General features: G+C 42.3%; 1 protein-coding gene across 14 annotated transcripts; it reads left to right on the forward strand.

Annotated features, from left to right (window-relative positions):
* Nucleotides 1–20: 20 nt before the first annotated feature.
* HNRNPA3 (heterogeneous nuclear ribonucleoprotein A3) lies at nt 21–18,362 on the forward strand. 14 transcript variants are annotated; one of them, XR_010071904.1, is made up of 15 exons: nt 47–162; nt 1,964–2,042; nt 4,153–4,264; nt 4,740–4,763; nt 8,457–8,579; nt 8,670–8,816; nt 8,900–9,110; nt 9,326–9,415; nt 9,477–9,584; nt 9,704–9,784; nt 10,884–11,030; nt 12,291–12,416; nt 12,501–12,572; nt 15,640–15,714; nt 15,915–18,362. XR_010071904.1 is itself a non-coding variant. In XM_063340730.1 (14 exons), the coding sequence occupies exons 3-13, from the start codon at nt 4,199–4,201 to the stop codon at nt 12,551–12,553; spliced, it is 1,176 nt and encodes a 391-aa protein (XP_063196800.1). In that variant the 5' UTR covers nt 47–162; nt 1,964–2,042; nt 4,153–4,198; the 3' UTR covers nt 12,554–12,572; nt 15,640–18,362. The 14 variants fall into 14 exon arrangements, 13 of the variants coding, with proteins under 13 accessions (XP_063196808.1, XP_063196799.1, XP_063196806.1 ...); XM_063340730.1 differs by having other exon boundaries at nt 15,640–18,362; XM_063340725.1 differs by lacking the exons at nt 15,640–15,714; nt 15,915–18,362 and adding an exon at nt 12,659–15,094.
* Nucleotides 18,363–18,568: the final 206 nt, after the last annotated feature.

Consider the following 18,568-nt stretch of genomic DNA (forward strand, 5'->3'; position numbering starts at 1 on the left):
ATGGCCTGACGTGTGGCGGGGAGGCGGTGCCCGCCTGCGCGCACCACTCACGGCTGCGCGCCGGCGCCGCCACCCCCTCAGCGGGCGGCGGTTAGTGCGCTGGGCCGGCTGCCGGCGCGGGACCGACCAGGGCGGGAAGGCGCTTAACGGAACGCTGGCACGGTTCTCTCTTTATTCTTCTCTCTGCCCCCCGCTCTCCTTCCCTCTCCTCCTCTCTCCACCCCAGCTACCCCTCGCCCCCGGCCTTTCCCACCCTCTCGGCGGGGAAGGGGCTGCTCCGCCGAGCGCGGCCTCGGGCGGGCGGTTATGGTGGAAGGGGGGGAGGGGAGGGTGGCGCTGAGAAGAAAGCGGTAACGGCCGCCGCGCGCGCGCGCGCGGGGCCGCCAGCCCTCCCTCCCGCCACCTCCCGCGCGGGGCCTGCAGCCCGCCTTCCCACCACGTGACACCCCCCCCTCCTCTTCCTCTGGGATCCATATTGGCACCGAAGAAGGCGAGTCTGGTCACAAAATGGAGGTAACTGCCCGCCGCGCAGGGGGAGCGGGGCTCGCCGGGCTGAGCCGAGGCGAGGGTGGAAGGGGAGGTGAAGCGGCCTCCTTCACGCACCCGCCCCCTCCCTCCGCGGCAGTAGAGCCGCTGTAACTCGCCGCCGCAGCCCCCGGTGGGAAGGCGGAGCGGCGGGCTGGGGGCCTGAGGGGGGGATCGGCACGTAGTGGTGCTCCTCGCCCTTCCCGCTGCCGCCTCCTCCTCGTAGCGTGTTTCTGCCGCGATCCGCACCCGTTTCCCCCTGCGACGTAGCGCATTATCCCGCAATGGCGGTCGCTGGCAGGAAGAGGGAGGGTGCGGGAGAGGCTGCGCTTCCGCCGTACGGCCCCTCGGGCGCAGCGGCGGCGGCCGCCATTTCGCTGTGCTCCAGAGCGTGGGGGGGGGCGAGGCCCGCCCCGCGGCTCGGGACGGGGCTGTGGGTAGCAGAGCCCTCCTCGGCTGTCCTGGGGGACACCGGAACACTTAAGCGCCTATTCGGGCGAGAGCGGGGAGAAGCGAGCCTCACACATGGCGTGTGTCATTGTTCTGTCCTCCCTGTGTGGCCCGCCATGTAAGCCATCCGGCGTAGTGCGCCAGGGATATTCTTTTTCCCGCTCATTTTCCTGGCAACAGATTTTTAAAGCATGAAGGTCGCGTAGTGCAGCACTCAAGTTTCTCGCCGAGGAGCGCTGGTGCACGTTGCACCGCCTTCCTGATATCCCTCGCCCCCATCCGCAGGGGAGTTCGCACGTGTAGCGAGCTTCTGCTGCCCGGGGAGCGGGGGAAGGTGCAGTGCTCAGCTCTCTCGAATAGCTTCCCCTTTCCCTTTCTCCACTCCCCCAGCCGCACATGCACAAAAGCTACGATATTCCGTGGCATCTTGCCATGATCCTGGTAGGGAACACGAAGAAGCAGTCCTGCACAAACCTTGGCTCAAATTTCTCTCAACTTGAATGAAGTCGAGACCAAATGCACGGTGGGGCAGTTATCCACACCCTACCCAGAGGGACTCATGGTATCCCCCTTTGCTTTTCTTTCCTCTCTCCTCAAAACCTACGTTTTTTTGCTCAAGTACTTCAAGTAAAGCATGATGAGCAAAAATAATGCAGGGTTGGGGGTTTTGGAAGTGGGTTTTTTGGGTTGGGATTTTTTTTTGACCCCCTTCTTTGCAAGCTGAAACCTTAGAGAACTGAGAGCAGAGAAACTAACAGGTCACACAACTTTTGTTCCTACATTAAAAGCAGAGAAGAAACTGAATCCCTTAGCAAAACAGCTAAAAATAACTCTTTTCCATGTAAGCAATTGATTTAGCTGCTTCGGAGTTGTTGAATAGTTTGACAAATGGGAAGGATGATGTTCAAAGCATTTGAACATTCTTCAGTAAAGCTTGGAAACCCCTCTCATAAGTTACTAAGCTAATATCTTATTTTTTTCCCAGCAGACATTCCTATTGGCGTGGTGAATAAGCTACGAGCACACTTAAAACTGAGAATCTGTTGGTTTGCTGCTTTAACTCTTAGGTTTGTTACAATATACTGTATATATACATTATGTCCAACTTTAGCTATTTACAAAAAAGACCAGTATATCTGCATAGTATTCTCTAGACAGGTAAACTTCCCTCATGGGAATGTTTGTTTCGCCACCACTATCTTACTACTTGTCTCTGTAAGAGATACAGTAGCATTATAAGTTCCTTTGAGTAAGGTGGCATCTCCTAGTAACTTTCTTTAATAACCAGCAGATCTGTTCTGAGTCTACTTTCAGCTCTGTAGCCAAGTTGCACTATGCAACTCTTTCAGTGCTAGTTTAACTCAGTTGATAAAAATGTTCTGAATATTTTTGAGTTGAATGGATTATTTTGTTGATGCTAAGTATAAAAAAAAGCTAATATTGTCATACTGATATTTTTAACAACTTTCTATGGGGCAAAATAGGAATAAGAGAGGAGAGAGCTGAGGGGCATGTGTTAGCCAGGAGACAATTCTCTTGTGACCGTCATGGCCTTCAGAGGCCATTGTGGCAGAGACTCTGCCTGAGAGTTTTATGTTGGCCAGCATGGAGCCCCACTGGAGAAGGCAGCAGGTGACAAAATCAGAAAGGGATTGCACACTTTTCGTTACTTAAGTATTTAAATAGGCTTATCGCTTTCCTCCCTAACAGTTCCCAAAGTTTTATTTTGCCATACAGCACCTTTTTCAAAAGTTAACATTCTGTTTCATACTTCCCCTGTATGACTTTAAGAACTGAACAGCTCAATTGAAACACTTAATATCCCAATACCTCCTAAGTCAAAATGATGTTTGATTTAAAGTATTTCAAGAGCAGGTTTAACAATTGTGTAGGGAGAAACTGAAGATAACACAAACACTTTGATGTTACTTAATAAAACATCTAAAAATGTTAGTTCATGGTACTAATGATTTCACACTTTAATTTGAACCTGGATTTTAACATGGAATTGTATTAAATAATAAATTCCACTCTGAATAACAGTACATATTGGTCATTAGTAGAGACCTGCTTGCCTTTCCCTACCTAGTATTTGCAGGAATAAAACTTTACAAAAAAAAACAAACAACCCACAATCCAAACAAAACCTGCTAAAATACACCTGATCTTGTAAATATCAATGATTTTAATGCAGCACAAATACAGTTTTATAGAAGCCTGTTATTTAGTTGAGAGTATTCTGCTTTGGCTACTGTAAAAAAAGTTTCAAGAAACGTCCAAAGTAGTGATTAATTGCAGCCAAAGATACTAATACAGTATAGTACAAGTAAGTTAATGATCTCAGAAAATGTGAAATAATAAAGTCTAAAGGGAATGTGATTTCTTTTGTAGGAATGGGTTCATTCATTGAGCTTATCTTGTGAAATACTTGAGTTTTGTAACAACATGTTAACTTTGTTAACATTTATTTTGAAAAGTTGTGCATGTAAGTAGTACAGGTTAGTAATCAAATATAGCACTTGGAAGCAAAAGTGACGCAGATGGCTAATGCTACAGATTGCTGAGGATCAAGTGTTAAAATTTCTGATGTTGCAAGAATAGAATCAGTAAAGGATTCTTGCACTGGTGTTAGCGGAAAATATTTTTCAATACAGAAAACATTTAACGCATCTCCTAGTGTTCCAGTTTTGTAGGCTGCTGGATCACTGATTACAATAGATCACACATAAGATAAACCTGATAAGCAGTATTTGCAAAATGTTAAATATTCTTTGGGTTTAAGATCTAGAGAAGTAGAATTTGATTTATGTGGTGGGTTTGGGTATCAAAGGTGGAATTTGCTTGCCCTGTACCAGTTATATTCATGATAGTTATGTAAGACAGTAATCGACATAGGTTGTTTTCTACTGATTTTAGCTTTAGGTTGTACCTAGTTATTCCAGCAGCTGTAAAAAGCCCTTTACTAGGATAGCAGATGTTCCTTCTGCAGCTTTTCTTAATTGTGAGCAGAATAGGCTGAGGATTTTTACTCTACCCTTTCAAATACTTACCTTTTTTTTCTAATTTCACCCCCCCTCCCATTTCCTCCTGTAAAGCCACGCCCGTGGGTTGCAGCCAGAGAAGGCCCCACTGCACAGGAATTGGGGTAAGTACTGACTTATCCAACCTGTTTTCTAGGTTTCCTAGATCTAAAAGAAAGGCTGAGTTAGAGTACCCTTCCAAAATGGCTGCTCTTAAGGAAGAGAGAGACGTGGAAGACTACAAGAGGAAAGGAAGACGGTCCTCACAGGTGAGAGGATTGCTTATTTTTTTGTTTTAAAAAGTAGCTCTAAGGGGAAAAGACTTAAAAAACCCCAAACTTAACCATTTGTATCTAATGTATTAATTCATAGCTTTATTTCTACCTTCTTCATCCCCGTATTAGCAGAATAACTTTAAATCGCAGTGTATTACTTACAGTTTTAAGGGGTGGGGTATTAAGCATAGTGGGGAATTTTTGCTTTACTAGTTTTTTTTATAACAAGACTGATTAAATGTATGTTTGTGATTAAAGCAAGGTGTAATTATTTTTTTAAGAAATTCATGCATCCTCAGAGTATCAGCAGGAACTTGATTCCATCCTATCTTCAAAATCCTGGTTTTAGTGGGAATGAGGACAGGTTCCTTTTTTCTTTTTTTTTTTAATAAAAATGGTTGCCTAATAGTCACTGCAAATGAAAGCGAGGCTGTACTAAGTAAAAATAACTGTTTTCTTTTGCTTCTAGCAGAAATACCGTAGACTGAATAAGGTGCGTAGTATAGAGAAGATGTTGGGGCTGTTCTGGGAGGATGGGAGCTAGTTACTTTGGGGCAGGGTGTGGAAATGGGAGGGGGGGAATAAAAAGTCTTGACACCCTTCAGAAAATAAACTCAATTTTAAGGATCAGCAAAGAGGGTGTTAAATATGTAGCTTATAACTGAGACGTTTTCTGATTGTTTATTTTTATTCGTTTGCTTTCTAACGTTACTTTTCCAGGGTGCCTGAATATTATAGCTAGTTCAAACCAACTTTATCTGGAATGGTGCAGTACTGCATTGTGGGAGGGGCTCGAGTACACTTGAACTGAGACCAAACCTTGTGCGGGTTGCATGTCTCTGGTAGCGTATGGTTATTTTGTACTGGAATGGTTATTTTGCACTGAAGCGGTGTGTAAAGTCCTCATGGAAGGAATGTTGCAACTGTCTCACTCCTCTTGGACTTTGGATAGAATGTAACTCAGGTCGCGTTGGTAGTTACAAAAGTATCTCGCCCCAGAATGTACTTAAAAGCTATTAAGTTTCTAGATGGGAGGTTTTGCAGAGAAAGGTGGTGAGGCCCCGGTTGTCTGTCCGGCTCCCGGGGGCAGAGCGGCCTCGCCGGGCAGGTGGAGCCGCAGGCGTGGCGCCAGGCGCTTCTGGGGCGCTCGCTGCTGTTGGTAGAGGCGCGATGCAGGGGGAGGAACCCGCCTGAAAACGCTGCCTTCGGAGGGAAATACCGCAGCTCCAAAGGGCCGATTATTCCAAACCCCAGCCGCAGGGGCGAGCGGCGGGAGGCGGGCGCGCTCCCGGCCGCTCCTTGGCCGCCCATGGCGCCACTGCGGCGCGGGGACGTGGCCGGCGCTGCTGCGCCTTCCCGCTCCTCCCCCCCGCCCCGCCCTCCGGCTCCATATTGAGGGTGGAGGAGACGAGATCGCTCACAAAATGGAGGCGGTCGGCGCTGCGCAGAGCGTTGGCCTGAGGGAGGAAGTCGCTAGTCAAAGCTGGGAAGAAAGTTCCCCGCCTCCTCAGAGCCTGTTAATGCGTTTGGGGAGTCCCTTAAACTGCTTAGGGGGAGAAACGGAGCTTATTGTCAGCTTGCTGGCTGCAGGCAGGCTGGGCGTTCTCGCCGCTACTCCCCCGCCCTTCCCTGCCTGAAGGAGCACTGCAAAATGGCGTGCTGGCCCACAGCATGGGTGAGTGGGAGGGAGCCTGCTGATCTTGTTGAAGCAGTGTGGTAGTTACGCTAGGGAGGAAGGGAGAGAGAGAGTTTGCTGCCCAGGAGAGACTGCTAGTTCTAACTAACTTGCAGCAGCAGGGCGGAGAAACAACATTCTGTGTGATAGAGGACAGCACTCTGAAGGCCCTAGAGATTCTTATCCCCGGTGAGAATAAAATGCCTGAAAAAAACCCAAATAATTCCTTAATAAATTGTTGCCTTTTATTTCCGTGGAGAGCTCCTGTAACATAGCCTAAGTGTGTCCTGAGGATAATTTGTCTCCCATAAAAGAGAGAAGCTGTAACAGCAGGCGTTCTCCTCCCATATGAGAGCATCAGTTCATGTGCACATAATAAAAATAAGCAGAAGAGGACTTAACTTTTCCTTTCATGAGTGACCCAAAGAGTTCTGTGGTCATTCTTTTAAGGTAAAAGCAGTCTGAGTTGCCAACTGGAACCCTGTAGCCTTGAGGAGTGTCAGAGAACTGTAAAAAGTCTGTCTAATTTTTCCTTATATAGGCTTTTGGTTTTGAAGAAGTCTAAGCTTTACAGTTTTATGTAATAGATTTCTTCTAATATGCGTAGGAGGGATTGAAACACTTAATGTTGTCAGTTTTAACATAACCCAGCTAAAATTAAGTAGTGTCAGTAGATTAAAAAAACCAAAATGCAATTACCATCAGAAACCACTATTTCACTTAACTTCAATCAGTTTCTCTATACAGTAGGTGTGTTATGCTGTATGATTTTTAAGCTTATGTATAGTTAAAAGGGAGATGTCTTTTTTTTTTTTTTTATTATAATTCTGTAGTCCAGACCACTTGGAAGACCATAGTAAAGAAGCTTTACTTTGTGGTCACAGGACCATTGACTGTCAGTCACTTATATAATGTTCCTGTAGTGACAAAGTTAGTGACTTAAGCAGAAAGCTGTTACCATGAATGCTAGGGCTCTTTCTCACTAGGTTTAGCAGGTGTAAAAGCAGGATCTACTTCTCAGCCAGGTTTTCATAATCCTAGGCATTTTTTCCTGCGGTACAACCTGAACATTATAAACCAATAGTTTCCTAAAGCAGTATGTAATTCAGAAATTCTCTTTTGCCATGTATTGCTTCACAGTATTCATTGCTGTGGTGGGTAGCTTTAGGGTGGTTGTGATGCCCTCAAAGGGATGCACACTTTTCTGACGAGCCCTAGCACTAGCCCCCCTGCTCTATTTAAACTGGCAGAGGTTAAAGGAGTTTACCTTCAGGTTTGAAGCAAGACATCTACATGTAGAAGTCTGTGGCTGATTTTTCTGCTGCATCTGGTCTGTGTTAACCCACTGCAGCAGAAGCAGTAAAGCCTGCTACACAGTCATGCTGCAGAATTGAAGCAATATGCAGCATAGCTGGCTAGCACCTTGTTGTGGAGTGTTTTACATGCACAAAGGTACCAGCTTGCTAAATAAGATTTTAATCTGATTGCTTTTTATAAGACTTACCTGTCTTGGGAATGGGAGAAAGTTGTAAAATAGTTTTTTATAAACTGTCAAATGTAGGGGGGGGATATTATAACTAAAAAACATATGCAACACTGAAAGAGAGCAGAAACACTAACGTACTTATAAGCCCACTTAATTTGTGCTATAGAAAACTGGACTCTGAAAAGTAGCACATTTTAAAATGTGGCTGCTCATATATATGTGTATGTAGGTTATACTGTCAAAAGCTTCAATTAAACTTAAGTTTTTTTTACGATGCTTGTTAAGGTACCAGTCTTATTCCAGTAGTTGTACCCACTACTGGTCATTGATTAGTCATTATTCAAGACATTTTTCTATCTGTAAGACAGAAGTCCATGTTGATTCACATTTAAGGGCTCTTTCCCATAACACTGGGAAACCACATATGAGATTCTACTTGCTTGCTTGCGTGCACTCAACTTACAAAATTATCCGAGTACAAAATGTGGAATTTTAATGAATTAAGAATTGATAAACTTCTTCAAAATACATAAAAATAACCTTTCAAAATTGATATCCCAACGGAGTAGACACTCAGTTTGGTCAATAACCTTTTTTTCTTGTACACTGTGTTTTTAAATTTTTTATAGTTCCTCACGATTACGCTTCATCAAGTGTTAGAATTTCCCTTTATCTAGCAGTGCTTCATTGCTGATCCCTACAGAGCAATCCACAACTTGAACATAAGATAGGCATAAAATGAATGCACTTCCGGGGGGGTGGGAGCAACCGAATTATTTAGTATATTGAAATCTCTTTACTGTTGTTTGCGTTTGAGTACTCTTAAGTTGTTAGTGTTTTAATTAAAATCACACCTCATTAGGTGTTTACTATGCTGCTGTCTGAACCCATTAGAAGTCGTTGTTTTTATGTAAATGTATTCCACCTATTTGTAGTTATAATGTGCACAGATAATTTTTTGTAGTTCTTTGAAATTTTAACTCTGGTTTGTATTCAAAATACGTTTTTGGTTTTTTATTTTGTAGGGCCATGAGCCAAAGGAGCCGGAGCAGTTGAGAAAGCTGTTCATTGGAGGCCTGAGCTTTGAAACAACAGATGATAGTTTGAGAGAGCACTTTGAAAAATGGGGCACACTCACGGACTGTGTGGTAAAGTGTCAAATATAAATTTGTACTTTTGTAAGGATATAAGTACTTAATCTAGTATAGAAATGCAGAGTAACCTCTATGTTTTTGCAGGTGATGAGAGATCCACAAACAAAACGTTCCAGAGGCTTTGGCTTTGTGACCTATTCTTGTGTGGAGGAGGTGGATGCTGCCATGAGTGCTCGACCGCATAAGGTTGACGGCCGCGTGGTTGAACCAAAGAGAGCAGTTTCGAGGGAGGTAAGTTAAGTGTTTCAGATAACCGTATTTCCTAATCTTTACCTAATAATTTAAAACACTGAATGTCATTTTTGGTGTTGTAGGATTCTGTAAAGCCTGGGGCACATCTCACAGTAAAGAAAATATTTGTTGGTGGAATTAAAGAAGATACAGAAGAATATAATTTAAGGGAGTATTTTGAAAAATATGGCAAGATTGAAACCATAGAAGTCATGGAAGACAGGCAAAGTGGAAAGAAAAGAGGCTTCGCTTTTGTAACTTTTGATGATCATGATACAGTTGATAAAATTGTTGGTATGTAACTCCAGCGAGAAATGTCTTGCGGGATAAAAATGTCACACTAGATTTCAGAACAGCAGTGTGTGGAGTGTAAGATGTTGGCATAATCAGCTGCTTGAGTATTGTAAGAGATGGGGTAGATTTAATGTAGCTTTCTATGAGAGTTTTACAGCGTATTGCTTTCAATGATTTGATTTTCTAACTCTTTCCTATTTCACAATTTTCTCTAGTTCAGAAATACCATACTATAAATGGACATAACTGTGAAGTGAAAAAAGCACTCTCAAAACAAGAGATGCAGACTGCTAGCTCTCAGAGAGGTGAGTTTGGAGTTCTGCATAGCTGTTTTATGTAACTGGCTTTCAATTAATGTAATTAAAGTGAAATATTTTGTAGGCCGTGGGGGTGGCTCAGGCAACTTCATGGGTCGTGGAAACTTCGGAGGCGGTGGAGGGAACTTTGGCCGAGGAGGAAACTTTGGTGGAAGAGGTAAATGACTGGAATGTTTGTATAGAATGTGATTTTTAATTTTTTATTTCCTGTGTCAGTTGGCTTAAACACTTAAAACGTGTGTTCAGGAAAACGTTCTCATCTGTTTTGTGTTCCAGGAGGCTATGGGGGTGGTGGTGGCGGTGGTGGGAGCAGAGGAAGCTTTGGGGGTGGTGACGGATACAATGGATTTGGTGATGGTAAGTGTACTGTTCACTTTTTTTTTTTTTTTGCACGACGTTGTAACCAGCTGTAAGTCTTGCCTTCACCTTGGAAACCAAGTCTACTTTGGTGATGTTTTCTACATAGTAGAGCTGTGAAGAGTTAAAGTTTTTTTGTTTTCCCCACAAAATGATGGGTGGAAGAAAAATACTCCATTGTATGTACCCTTTAAAAAACCTCATGTCATGAGGTCGTGTAGCACCTCTTTATGATTATTGAGAACTAAACAAAGATTCTGGTGTCAGTTGAAGTGACTAAAACTGAATAAAGCAGTGACCAACTAACATACCACATATCTTTTCAATCAACTGTAAGACTTTTTATGGCTCGGTAGCATCTTTTTCATGATGAAGTTTGAATGAGTATGCAAAATGCATCTGAAGAGAACTGTGGAAATTGCCAAATGTCTGTGGAAGTAGCATTTGGGGTGGGGAATAAGGGAAATAGCATGTAGTTATTTATGTCCTGATTCTGTAAGCAGATATATGTAGTGGTGTTGAGTTATTGGGAACTATTTCTCAGTTTGGAACTACTCCAACAAAATGTCTGAGACCAAGTCAGCATCCGGAATACTAAGTCTTTCAGATAATCTTTACGTGATCAGAAAAAAAGAATGTCTAGTAGCTTTGACACACGTGTAAATAAAGCTGTATGTCTAGATAAAAAATGTAAACCAGAATTCTTTTGAGGGCTTTGCCTAATGAGTGATTTCAGTTTAGAGGAATAAAGAGGATGGTACATGGTACTGATAACACCATTCGTGTAAAGAGGCAGTTATTACATGTAAGGGCTGGTGGTAGCAGCATGTCTATATATTTTCTGTGAGCCAGAATGAACTTTTAAGTGTCATGCTTCAAGGTTATACCTGAACTAATGTGGGGTTTTTTTTGGTTTGGATTAAATAGTTTAGATAAATGATGCAACCACAATGAATATAGTACTGGGAAAACATTGTGGGAGATATTTATTGTGTATGGGGTTTTTTTGTTTGTTTTTTGCTTGTTTGTTTTTAAATGGACTTTTTCTTGCCAATATTTAGCTTTGGTGTGCTTAGTTTGCTGCTTCTTTTATTCGAAGGTGGCAACTATGGAGGTGGTCCTGGCTATGGCAGCAGAGGGGGTTATGGTGGTGGTGGAGGACCAGGATATGGAAACCCAGGTGGTGGATACGGAGGTGGAGGAGGAGGATATGATGGCTACAATGAAGGAGGAAATTTCGGTGGTGGTAAGATGCCAGCTTTAATTAGACATCTATTCTTTTAGTCAGGTCTGAGTTGCACAGCGCCTGAAGTATGATACTGCATAAAATGAGTTGTACAATTAGGTCTAATGCAAATACTGTGTTACATAAGGAAAGTTCTTTTGCCTCTGGATCAGCTTTGATACACTATATACAACGTTGTTTTTTCGAAAAGCAGCAGCTATAAATCTGTGTGTGGCGGTAGAGTAGGAGGATTTTTAAAGTGACCATTTGAAGTACACTGTTGCTGTCAGATACCAGTTCGCATTTCACATCGCGTAGATCATGTCCTCCTTGGTGAGGACTATACATCTGAGTTTCTGTAAGCTTTTTTTATTGTTTGCCTGTGAAATGAGCTACTCCAGTTATTTTTATAAAAGCAGTTCTTTTGCCAATTACACATTCTAATTAGACTAATTGGAAATTGCATTATTATAATACTCTTTTATGGTCTTAACTAGTGTAAACCCTTGACAAATATATGTAAAATCTAGGTTAATATCTAACCAAAATACATCTAGCTATGTCCTGTTGTATGATCAATTTTGCTGTGTTCTACACTGTCAGTATTAATTTCCCTGCAGGGATTTCAGAACGATAAGGTTAATTTTTAAATCTGGGGTAACTTCTGTGCAGGCCTTTAATGATAGGCAGGATGTTTCTGGCAAGGGTATCCCACAAATACCGAAACAGCTTTAGGTGCGTGACTAGAATTGTTGGAGAAGGAACAGTAAGAACTTGCCAAGGACTAGTGCAGGTTTGGGGGAGTTAAACTGCAAAATCTGCTGCATGTTTTATTATGCCCTCTGATCTGTATTTGCAGCGTGCCTCTTACACTTCTATCACCTTTTGGAGCAAATAAATTGTATGTAGTTTACATTATTGTCGTACATGCAAAGTGTTGGACAGTGGAAGAATGACGGTGAAGCTTGTGCTTTTCCAAGTTTGGAGGCCTTAAATTTGGCCTGATAACTTCAAAATTGCCTACTCAAATCTGTATATATTTTCTAATTTCATGTGGTGTTTTTCATCTTCAATGAAATACTAGTTTCTAATCTTCAAAATGCTAAGGGTCTTGTGTCACTTGTGCATTGTGAGTGGAGGTAGCATGCAAAATGCTTGCAATTCTATTTGAAGTTGTTTTAAACAATTACAGTTTACATTTACGTTGGATATCATAATTTGGCAAGCTTCACGCCCTAAGTGTTGATCAAACGTGGCTTTATAAATCTGCATTTGTTTCAGGTAATTATGGTGGAAGTGGAAACTACAATGATTTTGGCAATTACAGTGGACAACAGCAATCCAACTATGGTCCCATGAAAGGTGGTGGCAGCTTTGGTGGCAGAAGTTCAGGCAGTCCCTATGGTGGTAAATAAGATTTTGTACAGAAAATGTGTTTTGGGTGAAAATTTCATGTATTCTTGTATTTCAATATATACCCTGTTTTTGTAGGTGGTTATGGATCTGGCAGTGGAAGTGGGGGCTACGGTGGTAGAAGATTCTAAAAATGCTACCGGAAAAAGGGTAGGTGTAATGCATATTTATATTGATGATTAATAATGTACAACTGTTCACTGAGAGTAATAATTTTCTTATCCTGTATTCAACAGGCTACAGTTCTTAGCAGGAGAGAGAGCGAGGAGTTGTCAGGAAAGCTGCAGGTTACTTTGAGACAGTCGTCCCAAATGCATTAGAGGAACTGTAAAATCTGCCACAGAAGGAACGATGATCCATAGTCAGAAAAGTTACCGCAGCTTAAACAGGAAACCCTTCTTGTTCAGGACTGTCATAGCCACAGTTTGCAAAAAGTGCAGCTATTGATTAATGCAATGTAGTGTCGATTAGATGTACATTCCTGAGGTCTTTATCTGTTGTAGCTTTGTCTTTCTTTTTTCTTTTTATTTTCCCATTACATCAGGTATATTGCCCTGTAAATTGTGGTAGTGGTACCAGGAATAAACAAATTAAGGAATTTTTAACTTTTCAATATTTGTGTAGTTCAGTTTTTCCACATTTAGTACAGAGAACTCTATAACAGAAATAAAATGTAGTCTAGGGTGTTTCCTTGTTAGTTAATAGAGAGGATTAATGCATTTCTCAATTACTATTTTGTATTAATTTAAAGTTAACAATAGAAACACCTATTGATTTGCAGTCTTAAGGGGTCTAGTCTCAGTGTATATATGTAACTGTCACTGACATGAGTTACATAGGCATACAGAGGGAAAACATCTGTATGTTGCATTATAGTTTGTTTAGATGTATAACTAGGATTGAGTTACTCAAATTAGTGTTTGTGAATTATAGAACTAAGCTTTACCTTAATGAAAATTTCAAATTACTTTTTTGGTTTGTGCATATTTTTTTAATTTGTAGTTCTGTATTAGTACTAGCGCTTCAAGAAAATAAGGCATGATAAATATTTTAACAAGACCAACTTTAGACACATTAAAGCTGTCTCCCGTCTCATTTGAGATGTATAAGGGATAACTGCAGTTGCTTAAGTCTTGGGTGAAGAGAAAAAGAAACTTGCTTTTTACCTTTATATTTATTGTAATTCCCGAGAAGTTGAGGTGGGGGGAATCAAGTGCCTGTTTCCTTGGGATATACAATGATTCTGTTTCAATAAAACTATACTTTGGGGAGGGTGGCTTGGAATTTTCATCCCCTTCCTTTGTCCCCATTTCCCTCTCCCTCACACCAGACTGCGCTGTTTCAATTAAACGAGGCGTCATAGTGAGAGTAATAGGTATGTTCCTCAATAACTTAATGGCTATATACTTTCTTGCATGCACCCTAGGCAATTTTCTGGACACAATCTTCTGACTGGGAGCCAAGGGTAGCGCAGGTGTAATCACTGACAGTCCAGGTAACGCGTTCCAAAAGCCCGTTGACGATGGGCTCTAAGTAGTATAGCTGTCAAGCTTTTTCCCTTGCGAATGTCTGCGCTCAGCTAAGAGCTCGAAGAGAAAACTGAAACACCACCTAGCTGTATTTTACCGGCTAGAAACACTTCCCACAACGTAGAATGGTACAGTCTGGAGTTTCCACAGGCAGAATGATAGTGTGTTAAAACTGGATTTGATGCACTGGAGTAGCAAATCTTATCAGCACATATGGCTAGAAATTGTACTTCATTCTCACTTCTGACCTCCAAATTAAGGCACTGCAGCCTGTCCTTTTCTCAGCTGATGTGAATTCTCTCTCGACTGTTGCCAGGACAGTGCTTTCTGTCAATTCAGACTCAGAGGAGTAGGGGCCCAGTCAATAGAAGAAATACTCAGACACTTGACAATATGGTCTTGGAATTACTCACACCTGTTTCACTTCTGGGTCAATGTGCAGTATAAGGTAAATGCGATTCCAGTGTAGGAATGAATCTGCAAAGATGTATGGAATGGCTCAAGGCATAATCAGTCATATATAATAATGAATTATAATTTTAAGAAGTAGTAGAAAAATGAGTGTGTTGTTTGAAAAAAAAAATTAAACAATGTTATTTAAACACTGTTATTGGAGTGTATGTAGACTGCAGTACACTAAACAAGGAACCGGTGTCAAGATGGTAGCCTCCAAACTGGATTTCAAAGTCTGCTTATTCTATTCTGTGGAGTTTTAAAATATCTCTAAAGTGCAAGCAAGAATTGGTGATTTAGTGAACGCTTCTGTTGTTGTACATATTAATTTGGGCTTGGGGAGGGGGGGAGGTTGTATTTCAATAAAGGCATTTTTTTAAACGACCCATTTGGAGTTTGAAAACCTCGGAAACTAAAGCACAACTCACTAGGGAGTGAGCCACCCAACTACCGACTTGCTTTGTACGCTACTGTGCTTAGAAGATGTGTAGACTTGTACCTGGGGCCTGCACCCGGTTGCAGGGACAACTGGAGGATGGGGTTGATGTCCCTTCTGACAATCGATCTGGTGTTTCTAAATTTTTTTAGAATGTATTGACAGTGTTCTTTTTAACAGGGCCTCTTGTAGCTGTACTGTGACAACAATGTTAACTTTGAAAAATAGTGTCATAATAAACTTTATGAACAAGATCTGTATGCAACCTTTTAAGAGATGGATGTAAGTGACGGCTTTGTAGACGGGTGGGGTAGCTTAGCTGTTGTTTGTGACGTGGAAGAGCGTAAGGACAGTGATTAACCAGCTTTAAAGAACCTAGGATGTACTTCTTTGACCCATACTTTGCTAAGGAGACTCATAAGACAGGACTTCAGCAGCCTATTGAGTATGGAGAAGTCAGCATAATTAAAGAATGACGAGGCAGCAGGAGCAACAGCTTCAACTTCCAGAAAAGTGAAGGCATAAGATACTGTGCTGATAGTGAGCAGCTTTCCAAAGGCTAGTTAAATCTGCTTATCACAGCTGAAATATCGAAGAAAGTCTAGCAAGAGTTCTTCACCTTTTGGAACCTCCTTGAGTGATAGCTACTTGAGTTGACTCAAAATCAATAGGTCTAGCATTTAGACCTGAAAGGAAGGGCAATGAGCATAGGTAAGGTTTGCCTTTAAAATTTTTCATGAATTATAAAGAGTAGCGGGAGGTTTTTAAACAAGGTAAGAGTAATTTCTTTGATTTTCAGGTTGAATGAGAAGCTGCTGCTTGACAAAATGGGGAATGTCTTGCACATCCTCTTCCATTGAAGGTTTCTGACTGGGTAAGATTTGTAGTGTATAGTAAAACACTTGTTTAACCCGTATTTCCTTCTAGGCTTTCCTTTGCCAGCCTTTTAATGTCGAGGAAAGCCTTAAGCACTCAGGAGCAAGTATTCCAGCATTCGTCACCCAGCCTGTCCCGCGCTGGGCGAGGGCTGCTTGCTGGCATAGTTGCTATTCGAGAATCTTCTGTTCCTGCCAGGTACAAAATCGCTGTGTGCCTGAGATCGACAAGACAGAAACGATAAATGTCTTGAAATACCTGCTCTCCTTACCGCTGCCGGGGGCGGGGGGGTGAGAAATTGTTCGTTACCTTGTCGTAGAAAGAGAAGCCTTAACAGAAACCCGGCAAGGTGAAGACACCGGAGCGGTTCATCGCAGGTCTCGGTGGCGTGTGACACGCTGCCGCCGCCGCCGCTGCTGCAGAAAGTCCGTAAAGGCACTTTGCGTTGGTTAGAGCAGGGACTTCCCTCCCAATAAATGAGTCGCGGCGTACCAGGTGGGTTTGTATTTATCTGTGCGAATCTCAAAAAGAGTGGAGTTTTAGACCCTTTCGGGTGTTGGGTGCTTTCAGGCGGGGTGGTTTCGTGGAGGCTGGTCCTGTCACGTGCCGCCCAGCTGAAAGCACGACTGCTTTTATACAGGCAAATGGCAATAAAAGAACTTTCCATGGAATCTGCTTTAATGCACGTTGGTTCTTAACTCTTGGAACGTGTATTCCCTCCAATTGTTACAAGTCTGGGATATTTTAAACTCTGTGTTGCATAGTAGTAGTCTAGTAACTATTCAAACTTGCCGATATGTTTTTTGAGTCTCTGCATTATTTTTGTGAAGTCAGTTTCTATTTTAGTGTTGGTTTTGCTTCGATTAGTCAGAAAATAAAGTCAACGGAAAATGGAAGTCGCGCATTTCAGTTTCACTTGGGCCTTGGGGATGTTCACAGACTGGTTCAAGCGTTTAAACTTGTTACCTGCTGTCTGTAAACATCCAGAAAGCAAACTCTTGACACCGTAACATACAATTAAAAGTTAACTTGTAAGCAATTTACAATGGTAACATTGAGATTTTCATATAATCAGGAGCTGCTTAATGGAACTCTCGCAGTGACTGCATTTTTTTTTTTAATTTTTTTATTTTTTTTAAACGTTGACAAAGGTTTTTTGGTGAGCTGAGGTTGAGCCGAAATTGAAAGTGCTGCAGTGAGGCCCCAGGCTCCCCTCGGCGCAGGGCACAACAGCTTGGTGCCGAGGGGACAACGTGCTTCTTGCGGCCGCAGGTGGGAAGCTCTGCTGCTCCTCTGCTGGGCAGAGCTGCTCCTGAGCCCCCCTGGCCCCCGCGCAGCAACAGGTAACGGGGAAGAGCATTAGTGTGGCTTCTGCTTCCTCCCTTGCGGGCAAAGGCCTTTGTATTTGAGGGGGGAACGTTACAATTTTTTAACAGTAAAATCTTGAAAATGTTTTAACAAAAATAAGTTTTAACAGAAACTTTGTAGTTTGCATCCCATTTCCAGGCCTGGACGTTTTCCTTGACATTAGAGGGTTCTGCGTTGCCGCAGACTTGTCCTGTGCTCTGGAGGGGGCTTTTTGCAGCACATGCAGATCTAGATATTCACTGTTAGAATTCTTTTCACGCTTGGATTTATAGCCCTCTTGTTAGACTAATTTGCTTAATTTCAATTATTCATACCACAATTTGCTCAGAAATAACCCCTGTCAAAGACAAACGCATCCTTAAGGAGTACTTGGTCAAGTGTATCTTTGTCCATGAGGCGCTTCCAAGAGTTAAGAATGCTCTTTCGCGGCTCCGTCTTTCTATAGCGGCTGTTGTTGGAAGTAGCAGCTGTAAATGTAGATGGAGACGCGAAGTTGTAAAGTTAACGAAGCGCTGGTCCCTGAGCTGCCGTTCTGCGGAAGTTTGTTTGATACGTAAACCTGTGTCTTAATCGAAAAGCAAATGGTATGTCCAGGTGGTAAAAATGTATTCCCCCAAAAGGGGCCCAGGTCGACGCGGATGCGATAAGTGTTTTGTTTATACGACGCTGAAATGAAACAGCCTCTTACCTTTGGTATCCTTTAAATATGTAAGGCGGGAAGGGGGATGCTCCCGGTCTCTGGAGCGTTGATTGTGTGATGTACTGACTTTCTGTCTTTGGTTCCTGTGTTTAAGACGTGAACGTGTTTTCATACGCTGTCTGCGCTGCGGTGGAATATCCGCTTCCCCGTCAGTCTGTGCTCTCTGACAAGTGTTTGTATCTTAAATTGTGTGGAGCATGAAAGATCTTCGGTATCGCTAAAATTGAGATATCTGATGGATGATTCTTTTTCTGCTGTGGGTGCTACAGGTTGACATCTCTATCTAAGATTAGCTTTTTCCTGAACTAAAGTAATCCAAGTTTCTCCGTAGAAGAAAAATGGCCATCATGTAGAAGATAATATCGCAAGATTGGAAACAGAATAATATGTTAAAATAACTGGCAAAGACTCCAAGAGCCACGGCGCTAGTGTGCTGCAATCTTAGAACTTGTGGTTAAACAAGTTTAAAAAATAACGTGGAAATTAAAAATTTCAGTATAGTCCATAATGGATTGAAATTTGTTAAAATATTTCCATTTTGTATCAGAATAAAGTGTACGTTGTCAAATGACTTACAATCTAAAGTGCGTTGCCATCACCTTTTTTAAGTGCCGTGAGGAACACAAAGTGCTCTTCAGTTATCGCACCACAGCCTGGGTCACGGGAGCTTCTTTCCACCTCGGGACTGCAAGTCAGGAAACCTTGGTTCAGCCCAGCTCCTCAGCGGTACTTTCAGTAGTTTTAAAACTGAACCTTTTGATCAAGAAATAAAAGGTCTCCAGGT

This window comes from Chroicocephalus ridibundus, chromosome 7 (assembly GCF_963924245.1).
Source record: "Chroicocephalus ridibundus chromosome 7, bChrRid1.1, whole genome shotgun sequence".
Taxonomy (NCBI): domain Eukaryota; kingdom Metazoa; phylum Chordata; class Aves; order Charadriiformes; family Laridae; genus Chroicocephalus; species Chroicocephalus ridibundus.